Source organism: Micromys minutus (assembly GCF_963924665.1).
Source record: "Micromys minutus genome assembly, chromosome: 5".
NCBI lineage: Eukaryota > Metazoa > Chordata > Mammalia > Rodentia > Muridae > Micromys > Micromys minutus.
Window position 1 is genome coordinate 47,291,345 of NC_137974.1, and position 13,391 is coordinate 47,304,735.

General features: G+C 43.1%; 1 protein-coding gene across 2 annotated transcripts in view; it reads left to right on the forward strand.

Moving 5' to 3' along the window:
* The first annotated feature begins 3,404 nt into the window (after nucleotides 1–3,404).
* The window catches only part of PCCA (propionyl-CoA carboxylase subunit alpha), a 277,273-nt gene continuing 267,286 nt past the window's right edge, over nucleotides 3,405–13,391 (forward strand). For both annotated transcript variants that reach the window (XM_080916684.1, XM_080916685.1), the window contains exon 1: nucleotides 3,405–3,521. In XM_080916684.1, coding sequence (XP_080772810.1) covers nucleotides 3,432–3,521 — 90 coding nt within the window. In that variant the 5' untranslated portion in view covers nucleotides 3,405–3,431. The remainder of the gene's footprint in view (nucleotides 3,522–13,391) is intronic.

Here is a 13,391-nt window from a genome sequence, read left to right on the forward strand (position 1 = left end):
TTAACTTCCTGCAATTCTTTCTTTTATGTTAGCATGTCTACTGGTGTTCTTGTTCAGGTCTTACTAGACAGCCATATTACTGGAGTATCATGAGCCAAACCTCCCTGTCATTTCTAGAATGCACAATATCAAAGAAAATTTTCTGGCCTCCTCCAGTTCTTACCATCTTTCAACTCCTCTTCTTTAATGTTCCTTGGGCCTTATTTACAGGAGTTACATTATACATGTATCAACTGGGGATAAAAAAAGTGTTAAGATTAATTTCTGTTATTATTTATGATTATTGAGCTTCTCATTCTTGCATGGAAGTGAGGATTCTCCCACTCCTATCTTAGAAGAACTGGGATTACATGTGTGCCCAACCATATTTAGCTAAGTTGATAATTTTTTTAAAATTGAAAATAGATTCTTCACTCATACAATGCATTCTGATCAGTTCCCCTGTCTAGTCTTCCCAGCTCCTTTGACCTCTCCTTTTCTCTAGATACACTCCCTCTCTGTTTTCCTTCAGAAAAGAGCAGGGCTTCAAGAGACATCCCTGGAGGTGGAAAGATGGCTCAGTGGTTAAAAGCACTGGCTGTTTTGCCAGAGGACTCAGGTTCAGTTCCTAGCACCTATGTGCTAACAACTGTCAGTAACCCCAGTTCCAGAGGATCTGACAACCTCTTCTGGCCTCCCTGGTCACTGTAGGCAGATCATAGATAACACATGTAGGCAAAACATCTATACACCTAAAATAAAAATAAACAAGTTAAAAATGTTAAAGACACAGTTGAAGCCATGCCTGTAGAGGCTTTTTAGTATAGTGGACTCACACTGCTCAGATCTGTCCCTGCTTTGCTAGCTGGGTGTCTACTTCCATCAATCCTATCTGCTGTAGAGCCTAAGGCAAGTGTTATCTTAGAGTCCCAGGCAGGACTCCTAGGTATCTCCCTCTGGTGTATTTACTACATAGTATTTTATCTACTCCCTTTATCTGAAGCAGAAATTAAACTTTGTAGCTGTTTATTCTTTTGAGACACACAGAGTTAAGTTCATCCTTAGTCTCCATGTATTGGTAGGAACAAACAAATTGCTTCGGATAGTAGTTACAATGTTGCTTGTTTTCACAGATTATAATTAAAGGGTCTAGGTAGTTATGTCAGCCTTAAGGACAGTGGTAATTAACTCTTTCCCCTTTGTTTCTATGAAAATATTTGTGGGCAGAATTATGAGGGTCGGGTTGGGGCTTTCAAATACAGCTGAGAACTTTGGAAATTACCATAATTGGATTAATATTCTTATCTAATCGTTGTTTCTAATAGCTGAGCAGTACTCCATTGTGTAAATGTACCACAATTAGAAAAAATGACTATAAAATTCCTAGGCAAATGGATGGAACTAGAAGCTATCATCCTGAGTGAGGTAACCCAGTCACAAAAGAACACATATGGTATACACTCACTGATAAGCGGATACTAGCCCCCAAATGCTCTGAATACCCAAGAAACAATTCACAGATCTTATGAAGCTCAAAAAGAAGGAAGGCCAAAATGTGTATGCCTTAGTCCTTCTTAGAAGGGAGAACAAAATACTTACAGGAGGAAATATAGGAACCAATAGAAGAGCAGGGATTGAAGAAAAGATCATTTAGAGACTATCACATCAGGGAATCCACCTCATATGCAGCCACCAAACCCAAGCACTATTGCTGATGCCAAGAAGTGCTTACTGGCAGGAGATATTGATGCCTCCTCAGAGGCTCTGCCAGAGTCATACAGATACAGTTGAGGATGCTTGCAGTTAACCTTCGGACCGAACACAGGGACCTCAATGAAAGTTAGGGAAAGGACTGAAGAAGCTGACCCCAATGAAAGAGCTAGAGAAAGAACTGAAAGGGTTTGCAATCCCATGGGAAAAAGAACATCACCAACCAACCAAACCCTCCAGAACTCCAAGGGACTAAAACACCAACCAATGAGTACACATGGAGAGACCCGTGGCTCCAGTTGCATATGCATCAGAGGATAGCATTTTCTGGCACCAATGGGAGAAGAGGCTTTTGGTCCAGTGAAGGCACATTTTCACAGTGTAGGGGAACGCCAAGGCCAAGGCACTGAGGTGGAGAGGGTGGTTGGGAGAGGGAGCACCTTCATGGAAGCAAGGGGAGAGGAAAGGTTTGACATTTGAAATGTAAATACAGAGAATATCCAATAAAATTTTAATTTAAAATATTCTTATCTGGTAACTTGTGACCTTTTTGAGAAAGCCTCTTTGATATAAAGCTTCAGGAATCTCCTATGGTTGCTTTTCAGGGACAGAGTTGAGAGGAGACTGGCTGTTCACATGAATCTTACGAACGTTGGAGAGATGGTTCAGCAGTTAAGAACACCTCCATGTTTGATTCCCAGCACTTCCAATGTGGCTTACAACTGTTGTACACCAGATCTAAGAACCTGATGCCCTTTGACCTCTGCAGGCACCAGACACACATGTGGTACACATGTCCTGCAGGGAAAACACGTATACACAAAAATACAAATAAGTAAAAAGTAAAACTGGATATTGTAATTTTCTTCGGTGAACTTTTCAGATGGAAAAATCTTTTGTGTGTATGCTTGTGCACATGTATGGGTGCACATACCCATGACATACATGTGGAGGTCAGAGGTCAACTAGTGGAACTTGGTGCTCTTCTATGACTTAGGTCCCACGAATCAAACTCAGGTCCTGAAGCTTTGGTGGCCAGTCCCTTTATAGAGCCCAGTAATTTCTACTGCTGGCCCCTTTCACTGAAGAAATCACCACAGTAAAAGCAGGGCTTTAAAACAACAACAAACCAAATACAAAGATGGTGAATACATGTCACGCGGGAAGGACTAGGAAAACCGGGTTTCCTGACAAGGAAAATGAGCTCAGCCTCTGGCGCTGGTGAAACAGATAATCCTTTGTCATTTATGTTCCTACTCTGCCATCCGCAAATTTTGGTGTTTGTCTTTCTGGCTGTCCATATGTTGCAGCCTGGCTTCGTGACTGTTTCAAGTTAATTCTGTCGGACAGGCGGAGTAACTGAGCACCAGTCCTGATACACAGATGTTTCTCGGTGGGATCTACTTCAAAATACCCAGCGAGAAATTAAAAAGGGGGCATGGATGCAGCCGATTGGCTAGCGGTGGTTCGTTGGCTGCCGAGTGCCGGCTCCAGTCAGCTCTTTGAGCCGTAGGGGAGTTGGACTGCCGATTGGAGCTCCTTGGTCGGCTCCCTCCGGGTCCTAGCGCGGTTCCCACACACAAGCCCCAGTCATCTGGCTCTGCACCGCAGTCCTAATCCTACTCTGCCGGAGGCGGAGCTTAGAACCCAAAGCTTCTGATTGGCCATACCGCGGGCGCTCCCCTTCCCCGCCCCCTGACGAGGGTGAGAGGTCAGCGGCGGGCAAGTCGGCTGGGTCGACAATGGCGGCGCTGTGGGTCAGGACGGTGGCACTGTTGGCGGCCAGGCGGCATTGGCGGCGGTCCTCGCAGAAACTGCTGTGGACGCTGAAGGTGAGCAGGGCCGGGCTCGCGTGGGCCTGATTGCCCCGGGGTTCCCAGGCGACACCCGCGGCGCATCCCCGCTGTCCCAGGCCCGGGCCCCGATTACGCTGCGCTCACACTCCATCCTGCCACTGGGCATCTCTTGAACGCTCATACCCGAGGGCACCGGCTTAAGCGGGCCGAGCTTTTCCTGTGCTCCTACGGAATGGCGTTTGGGCTTGGATTCCAGAATCTCGAGGTGCTCTAGTAAGAGTTCACATGCTCTTTTGCTGTCATTGCAGCCACTTTGGAGGGACACTATGGGTTACTGTTTGAATAGTTAAGGATGTGAGTCTGAAAATACTGTGCTAAGTCAAGAATGACAGAGTACACGTGTGACCCAAAAGCCTGCTTAAACTGTATGACACCACTGTAATTCGTCAGAAGTGCACCCTCTGAATTTAGTTTATCTTCCTAAAAACTGCTTAACCTGATTAGAAACGTAGTTCACGTCGATGTGGTTCACTCTGGGTGTCCTGGTGACATTTTGACTCACAGATTTGGAGTTTGTGTTAACCCCCTTTCTCTTTCCATATGGGATATATTGGCCTTGACTTTCCTAACTTTCAAAGTACACTTTCTAAATCACTTGAGCAGATTTCTTAAAAATGAAGGTCCCCTGAAAACCCTTTGAAAGCTGGTTGACTGTGCCTTCTAAGCTTCCCTGCCGGTCAAGCACCTGTTGCATTGTGCACCTTTAATCACAGCACTGGAAAGGCTGAGGATTTTGAGTTCAAGACCAAGCTAGGTTACATAGAGGAAATCTGGGTCAAATCCTTCCCTACCTCTCAGAAGAAAAAGTTTAAAAAAATTTTTTTTTCTACAACGTTTAGTTTATGGTCATTGAAATTTGAGTTGACACTGGATAATCTACCTTTTTTTCATTATCATCATCATCATCATCATCATCATCTTCTTCTTCTTCTTCTTCTTCTTCTTCTTCTTCTTTTTGAGAAACAAGTTTCTTTGTGTAGCCCTGGCTGATCTAGAACACTGTTTAGTGGCCTCAAAGTGACAGAGATCTCCCTGCCTCCGACTGTAGAGTGTACTGCTGTGTTCAGCCCAGTTAGGCAGTGTGAGCTGGAAGATGAACTTGGTGCCAACCTCAGAAGGCTGGCTCTCATTATCCTCTGTGTTGCCACAGTGCTTTTGTTCCCCAACATCATCCTGTAATCCTTTAATCTACGTCTGCTCTTGCTAAGACTCTGACACATTTCCGTATGAAATTACCAGCAGTGGGAAGGTATGGCTTTTGGAGCCACACTTTATATATTTCTTCTTCTGTGGGGGGCTTGTTTTCTTGAGGCAGGGCCTCACTTAGCCTAGCTTGGCTTTAAATCTGCTGTGTATTGAAGGAAGATCTTGGTCTCCTGCGTCCACTTCCCTTTCCCCACCCCAGGCCTGAGGACTGAGCCTGGGGGCATTGCTCTTGTTAGACAAGCACTCTGCTACAGAGCTAAATCCCCAATCCCTGCTCCACTTTCCAAGTGCTGGCATTAGAGGCATCCACCACCACACCAGGTTTGGATATTCTATATTGGGTCTATGCTTTTTTAGATTTTTTTTTTAACAAAACAAATCTTTATTGAATACCTCCTGTGTAGGGAGTGAGTACAGTTCCCAGTGCTTATGAAATTGCCTTTAGTAATGAGGCAATAACCTTAAAAGGCTGTTGAGAAGTTTTGGTGGTGAAATTAAAATAAAGTAGACTTAGTTGATCAAGTCAATATTTTGACCTTACGCCCTAGGCAACTATTATAAATTGAGCCATTCAGTTCTCCTATTAAGCATGTAACTGAACTTACAAAAGATAGACTCAAGGTCTGAAGTGTTAGATGTCTTGCTTAAAGCCATAGAATTTGTTGCAGTAAATATTAAAAAGATGGCTTAAGTTTTTATCCTGCACTTTGCCAGCTCCTGCGTGGGGCCATCTGGCACTGCTGGGATCTCTAACTTGGCTGCCTTATGTGGTCTCTCTAAACTCTGGCACAGTTTACTCTACCCCTTTGCTGCTTCTGTCCTGGGTGGGCACAACCACCCTGGTGTGTTGATTTTACTCACTTCCCCTTGGCGTGTTGCTGCCAAGCCTTAGACACATACATCCTAACCCTGTGGTGGGCTTTATGTGTTTTGCCACTCAGTTAAGTAGTCACTCAAAGAACACAGCAAACTACTCTGATCCAATAGGTATAATGTAATTTGCTAACCTTTCTAAGTCAGATGATCTTGTACAATTCCATCTCTTCTGAAACATTCCTAACAACCTTATTTATGAAAAAATGCACAGAGAGAAACATATACATCTGCCCCTATCTCCATTCCTCCCGGAATCTCTCTCTCCTCCTCTTCCATTTTCCTAGCCTTTTCCCCACCTATCTGTCCACTGTCCAGTCATACTGTCGCACCTTAACATCAACCCACAGAATTAGTAAGTGGCAGTCTTGGAGCTTGGAAGCTCTAGGCCTATAGGCAGAGTTGTACCATGGAGATACACTGACAGCTTTCTAGAAGCAGTCAATACTCTTAATTATATTATGCTACTTAAGTAAAACAATGTTTCAACAAGGGCCAGTAAGGCTGCTCAGTGAGCAAGGGTGATTGCTACAAAACCCTGATGACTTGGGTTCATACTTGGAACCCAAACAAAGGTGGAAGGAAAGAACTGGTTCCACAAGGTGTACTCTGACTTTTATTAGAAACACAATCATAATAAAATAGTAAAAAAAAAAAAAAAAAAAATCGCACAGCACCCAGAGAGATGTCTCAGTCCTTACAAGCATTTTCAGAGGACCTGGGTTTAATTCACTGAACCCACGTGGCAGCTGACAACCATTAGGAGTTCTGGCCCTCCAGGGCACCAGATATACATTAGGTGCAGAGGCGCACATACAGGCAAAACACTCATGCACATAAATTAAAAAAATAAAATATTAAGAATTATATAATTTTTGAAGGATGAGGTGAGTTCTTTTTTTCTAGAAAAGAAAAACATGGGTGTTGTAAGAGAACAGGCCGTGTCCACAGGGAACACTGAGGATGCGAGAAAAGTCCACGGAAGCGTTGGAACAGAGCCTGGATGGCGTGGAGAGGAACTGGATGGTTGCCGGCTTGTTGATCTCATGCTGTATTTTTTAGGGTAATGTTGGTTCTGCAAGGTAGAAGGACCGTGATATTTTAGACATATGTTATTTAGAGCAAGTGGGCTCAATCATTGCTGCTCTGTACTAGCTGTGTATAGAAGCTTTCTTTGTATGTGGGTGTGCACATGTGTATTCATGCAGGGATCAGTGTCAGGTGTCTTCTTCAGACACTTCCCACTGTTTTTTTTCTCACCAAACCCTAGGGCTTCCTGTCTCTGTTTTCCCAGGGATATGCTGTGCTTGGCTTTTTTGGGGATCAAACTCTAGTCCTCATGCTTACACACAGCAAGGACTTTACTGACTGAGCTGTCTCCCTAGCACTCCCCCCTTTTATTTTTAAATTTAAAAATTATATTTATGTAGCATAGGTGTGCGTACCATAGTGTGGACACTCAGGAGTTAATTTTCACCTTCCACACTGTCATCAGGCTATGCTGCAAGTGCCTTTATTCTCTGAGCCGTCTCACCTGTCCCCTTGGTTTTCTTTCTTTCTTTCTTTCTTTCTTTCTTTCTTTCTTTCTTTCTTTCTTTCTTCCTTTTCCTTCCTTCCTTCCTTTCTTCCTTCCTTTCTAAGATTCATGTATTCTTTCATGAGTATATCTGTACCATGGGCATGCAGTAGCAGAGGGATGGCAGAGCCCTGGAAACTGGAGTTAGTCAGTTGTAAGTTGCCATGTGGATGATGGTGACGGAACCTGGATTTTTTAAAAAAGAGCAATATGCACTCTTGGCTGCTAAGCCATCATTAACCTCCTTCCTTTGTGTTTTGAGATAGGCTCTCATACTGGTTAGGCTGGCCTTGAAGTCTCTGTAGCTGAGGATGACCTTGAACCTCTGGTCTGCTTCCTGAGTGCTGGAATTAGTGCTCCACTACAGCAGGTTTATATGGAGCTGGGGTCACGTTAGCATGCACTCAACTGAGCTGTATCTCGGATCTCTCACTCTGTTTTTTTAACATGTCAGCCGAGGCCGTATCATGTTGGTGTTGTTGTCTTAGCAACAGTGTCACAGTAAGTGGTGAATGTGAGGTTGGCAAGAGTGTTGTCCCAGTTGTGCCGCAGAGCATCCCTCCTCTGACCTTCACCACAATGGGAGAACTGCTTCTGGCCTCCTCGCCATGCTTCCTTTATGTGGACTTGAACTGCATCCCATCACTGTGTTTGAAGGGGAGCCTTTTCAAGATTTTACCCCCTCATATCTCCCTCTCTACTTCTGCAAACCTGGATGGAAGGCAGACAGCTTACTCTTGAGTTGTCTAGGAATTCCAGAGTATTCTTCAAGCTTGTTAATAGATGTGCTGACTTTTAGGGTCAGTGGCAGCAGAACTGTCCCTCCTCCTACAGTCTGAGGAGCTCCCTTATCTTTCAGGGACCTCTGCTCAAGTAAAGCCGGAACCTTGATTTTGCTGCGGAGCCAGACTGAAGCAGAGTTAGAGGTCATTAAAAGACATTTCTAGCACATAAATTTAAGTATGGTAGTTAAGAGAAAGAGAAAGCAAGACACACCCAAGTCTTACACATGTGGGCTTTTGGAAGGAAAGGTACAATTAAATGTCATTACGGGACTCCCATCTTCTGCTTTCATGGCTTCTGAAATTATTTCTCAAGAGTTGCTCAGGAGCCCAAGTGAGTCTTTCAATGACTCCTGTTAATGAATAGAGTTACAGATGATGAGGTACAACTGTAAATTGGAAGGGTTGCCAGGAACTTAAGATTTACTGCAATTTACCAGTGGATACAGCACTGAAAAAAACAAGCAAGCAAGCAGGCAAACACTTCCCACCCAAACCTTCCTCTCTGCATCATTCAGGATTTTGTAGAGAAATAGAACTGATAGAATCTATCTACTATCTATCTATCTATCTATCTATCTATCTATCTATCTATCTATCTATCCATCTATCCATCCACCAGCTACTTATCATCTGTCTGTCTATCCATCTATCCTAACCTGTCCTATCCCTCCTGTCTGTCTGTCTGTCTGTCTATCTATCTATCTATCTATCTTTCTTTCTTTCTATCTTTCTTTCTACCTATCATTGAGGATTTATTAGAATGGCTTACAGGCTGTGGTCTAGCTAGTTCAGTAATGGTCCAAGAACCCAATAGCTGTTCAGTTGATGAGGCTGTATGTCTTAACTGGTCATCAGTATGTACTGGAGTCTGAAAAAAGTAGGCTGTAATACCAGTGAAGGAATGAACTGGCCAGAGAGATGGAGAGCAAGCAGGTGGAGAGAGAGAGAGCACACTCGAGTGAGAGAGAGTGAGAGAGTGAGAAAGAGAGAGAGAGAGAGAGAGAGAGAGAGAGAGAGAGAGAGAGAGAGAGAAAGAGAGAGAGGGAGGGAGGGAGGGAGGGAGGGAGGAGCAAAACCTTCCTTTCTATAGGCCACCAGCAGAAGGTGTGTTTCAGATTAAAGGTACCCATCTACTTGGGTTTTAGTTAATTCCAGATATAGTCAAGTTTACAACAAAGAATAGCAATCACCCACAACTCCCAGTAACCTTTGCCTGCCAGTAGCTCCTCACAGGAGAGTGAGGCCTTCAGTGTTTGTCCGCTGGGGGATATTGACAGCTGGATCTCGTGAAGGTAACCACAGAAGCTGAGGTCATGTTTGCAGTGGCTGTGCTGTGTTTTGAAGACAGGGTGTCACAGTGCTGTTCTCCATTTCCCTGCTCTGACACTTTCTGCTCCCCCTTTAGAGAGCCTTTGAAGGGGTGTTAGAGATGTCCATTTAGGACTGAGCACTTGACAGTCACTTGCTCTCAGCACCTGGACTACTTATGAACCTTTCATTAACTGTCACCTGCTGAAACCGGAACCCTCTCTGACTAAGGCCGAGGGACACTAGTCTATGGATACAAACATAGATATTTAGAAGGCAGTTTAACAAAGTGCCCATTTTTTAATTAAAGATTATTATTATTATTTTTTACATGTGTTTGTATTTTGCCTGCATGTATGTGTGCACCATGTATGTGCCTTGTGGCTATGGAGGTCAGAAGAGGATATTGGATCCATTGGACCTAGAGTTACAGATGGTTGTGAGTTACCATGTGGGTGCTGGGAATTGAGCCCTGGTTTCTCTATAAGAGCAACAAGTGCTCTTAACCTATGAGCTCTTCAGTCCAACAAGATGTCCATTTAGAAAAACAGCAGTAATAGGTCACCTGAGGGCCTATAACTTTCCCTGCTTTGTTAACATTCTCTCTATAAAAGAGTGTTATGCCTTTGTGAGCAGCCTTCACAGAAAATGTGGCTAATTATGTTGGAATTATTGATTTTTAGCTGACAGGAGGTTTTAACCAGATTCCTAAATTGGGAGGCCCTTCTTGTGCCCACACCCCCATACCCCCATAATTTCTGCTGTATCTCTATCCTGTCTCAAAATGAGTTCACATTTAGTCTTTACTTGATTTGTAAAACAACCTTTAAAACACATTCTGTTTAAATACTTGTTTTTATTTTTCCTAGCTACTTTCAGTGGCTAGAGGTGTTAGTTTTATGGTAATTGCAACAGTTTATTGAGCTTTTAGATGCCTTAAATGGCTTTCACTCCCTCTCCCCACTCTGAGACTGGTCTCCTGAAGGCTCACGTGACCTCCAGCTTTCTCTGTAGTTGTTTGCCCTTGACTTCTTATCCTTCTGCCTCCACTTTAGAGTGCTGGCATGACTGGTGTGTTTCACTACACCTTGTTTATGCAGTATCAGGTAACCAGCCTAGTGGTGTGTGCATGCTGGCCTAGCATCCCATCAGCTGTGCTGTATGCCCAGCCCTTCATGTGTTATCCATGAGGCAGCTCGGTCAGAAGTCCCAGCTTTATATGAGGAGACTGGGGTAAAGTCTGAACCTTGGACTGTGTAAGTCCAAAACCTTGCTTTTTCAAAAGTAACTTGTTTATCAGCAGAACAATAGTCTTATTGTGTAACACTGTTGCAGTTTGAAAACTCAACCTGGGGCTGGAGAGACCGCTCAGCGGCTAAGAGCACACTGACTGATCTTCCAGAGGTCCTGAGTTCAATTCCCAGCAACCACATAGTGGCTCACAATCATCTGGGATGGGATCTGATGCCTTCTTCTGGTGTGTCTGAGAACAGCTACAGTGTACTTATATACATAAAATAAATAAATCTTAAGAAAAGAGAGAAATGCAAATTTCATTTATAGATAAAACACAATAAAAATCTATTTAAAAAAAAAGAAAAAGAAAACTCAATTTGCACCTTTGAAAAGCTTAAACATAGCTAATGCCTTAGGATTGGCCAAAGGTAAATCTTTCTAACATTTAGTTTGAAAAAAAAAATCCAAAAAAACCCCCCAAAAATAAGCTTATTTCGGGAACCCCCCCCAATCCCAAAAGACCAGGAAAGGGTAAAATAGTATGTCACAGGTACGGAGAGATCAAGGACAGAAAAATAAAGGTTGGTGAACGAGTTTGTGAAGTTCATCAGATTGGAGTGAGAAAGAGGTCTCCTTCTACAGTCAACAGTAGGCGGGCGTAGGCAGAAGTGCTTAGCTGCTTCAACAGCATGATAAAACAGTACCCGCAAAAATACTGCTTTGTCCTTGAGGGCTCTAGGATAGCCAACCGCTCCTGAAGGCTTTGTGGAGGTCTCCTCCCTCCATAGCATACTGACAGGCCCGATCAGCAGTCACAGCTGCCCTGCTTAAAGACAGGTGTCTGCCCAATAGCATTTACTAAACCTTAGATTACTTTTGTTGTACACACTTTGTAGTTCACACTTGAAGGAATTTCAAAACATCTTACAAAATCCTCCTTGTTTCAGCTTTAGGAATTGTCCCCTTTGATCAACCTCTTCCATACATTGTTTACCTTGGCACGCAAGTCCATTGCACTGACGTGCTTTTTGCACACATGTTTTTATCTGAAGAATCGCTCCAATTATTATTTAAGTTGGCAGTTGTTACCCTATTATGGTGAATCTTGATGATCAACTTGATTGGACTAAGTCTTCACCTTATTTTAGACTCAAAGACAACTCCTAGAGTCGTCAGTCAGGAAGCTCTGACCTAATGAACAGCCAGGGAGGCTGAGACAGGAGGATTGCTATGAGTTCAAGGTCTGCCTCAGCTACCTTGTAATATTAGGGCAACCAGGGCTCAACAGCAAGAGCCTGTCGTGGTATCATCTTAGCATGGCACAGGCAGAATACCCAAGTGAATATAAAAGTTTGCTATTGGGGTTTTTCCTATTTATTTTAGCGTGCCAATGGAGGGAAACCAAAGACTGATATAAAGGCAACTAGCAATTTAAGAAGTAACTTGTTACTTCTTTTATAAAACAAACAAACAAACAAATAAACATGTGGTCAGGTGTCTGGGGAGAGTCCAGCTGTGTGTTTACTCAGCCTTTCCGAGGTTCTGATACCCTGTACGGTTTGAGAGCTGCCGCTCAAGAGCAGGGCTATGAAGTTGTCACACTATATAAAGAGAGTTATAAATGGATTAAAAATTGCCAGCGTTTGTATTTTAAACATTAGAAGACCAATTTTACCTGAGGAGATAGCTCAGTCAGTAATGTGTCTGCCGTCCAAGCATGAGAAAGCGAGATAGGCTCTCTGGAAGCCATGTAAAATATCCTGATGTGCTGTGCAACTAAAGCCCTAGTGGTGGGGGAGCGATGCCAGCCTACCGGTCAGTGATCTCTGGGCTCATCACACTCTGACTCAAAGTAAGGTGGAAAGTATCAAAAAAAAACCTTGGCTTCCACGCACATATATACACACTTGTACATGAACCTGCATGCAAATGTGCATATACACAAACATGTACACATATACTATGCCTTCATTTACACAAAAGAAGAAGACTAATTTTTATCTTTAAAACGTTAAAAACTGAATACTTGGGACTTTTTTTCTTTTTAGTTTATCAGTGAAAAAAATTAAAAGATTAACTAAAACTAGAAGCAATTGGATCTTTGTGAGTTTGAGGCCAATACAACAAGCTTAAAAAAAGGTTTAAAAAATGATGTAACGATTTTTTTTTACTTGAATTTCAATTGTAGAGATAAGTATGGGTAGAATTAGTGTTTGTACCAGTTGTGAGGTTGGCTTTAGAGTCTGTGGGTCATGACCCCTCTCCAAATATCCTTCTCCAGAAATATTTACATTATGAGTCTTTACATTAAAATTTACATTATAGCGAAATTGGAGCCATTAAGTAGAACGGAAACAGTGCTATAGCTGGCGGTCCTCACTACACGAGGACCTGCATTAACTGGCAGCGGTGTTAGGAAGGGCTGAAGAGAGCACACAGTTAGTCCTTTCAAAGTTGCTTGTGAGGCAGACAGAGCCAGAACAGAGCCCTTGGCTTACCTTTTTGTGTAAGCCATAGATCTTTATTATTATGGTAGTTTGAACTGTCCTTCAGAAATGTGACTGAATGCCTATCAAATCCTGATTTTTGGAAAGATAAGACTGTAAGACAGTTTTACCTCCAGCCTTCACTTTGTGATGTTGAGTTTTAGGCCTGCTCATTTGGGCCTGGAACCAGAGCTTAGTCAAAAAAAAAAAAAAAAAAAAAGAAAGAAAAAAGTCTCCTTCAACTTCTTATCAGGGAACTGTCTGTCTCCAAGGTGTGTAATTTGGATTCAGGCTAATGGCTACCCAGTCCATTTCACATGCTCAGTATCCGTACGTGGCTGGCTGCCATATCAGACAGCAGGGCTCATGTGTCGCT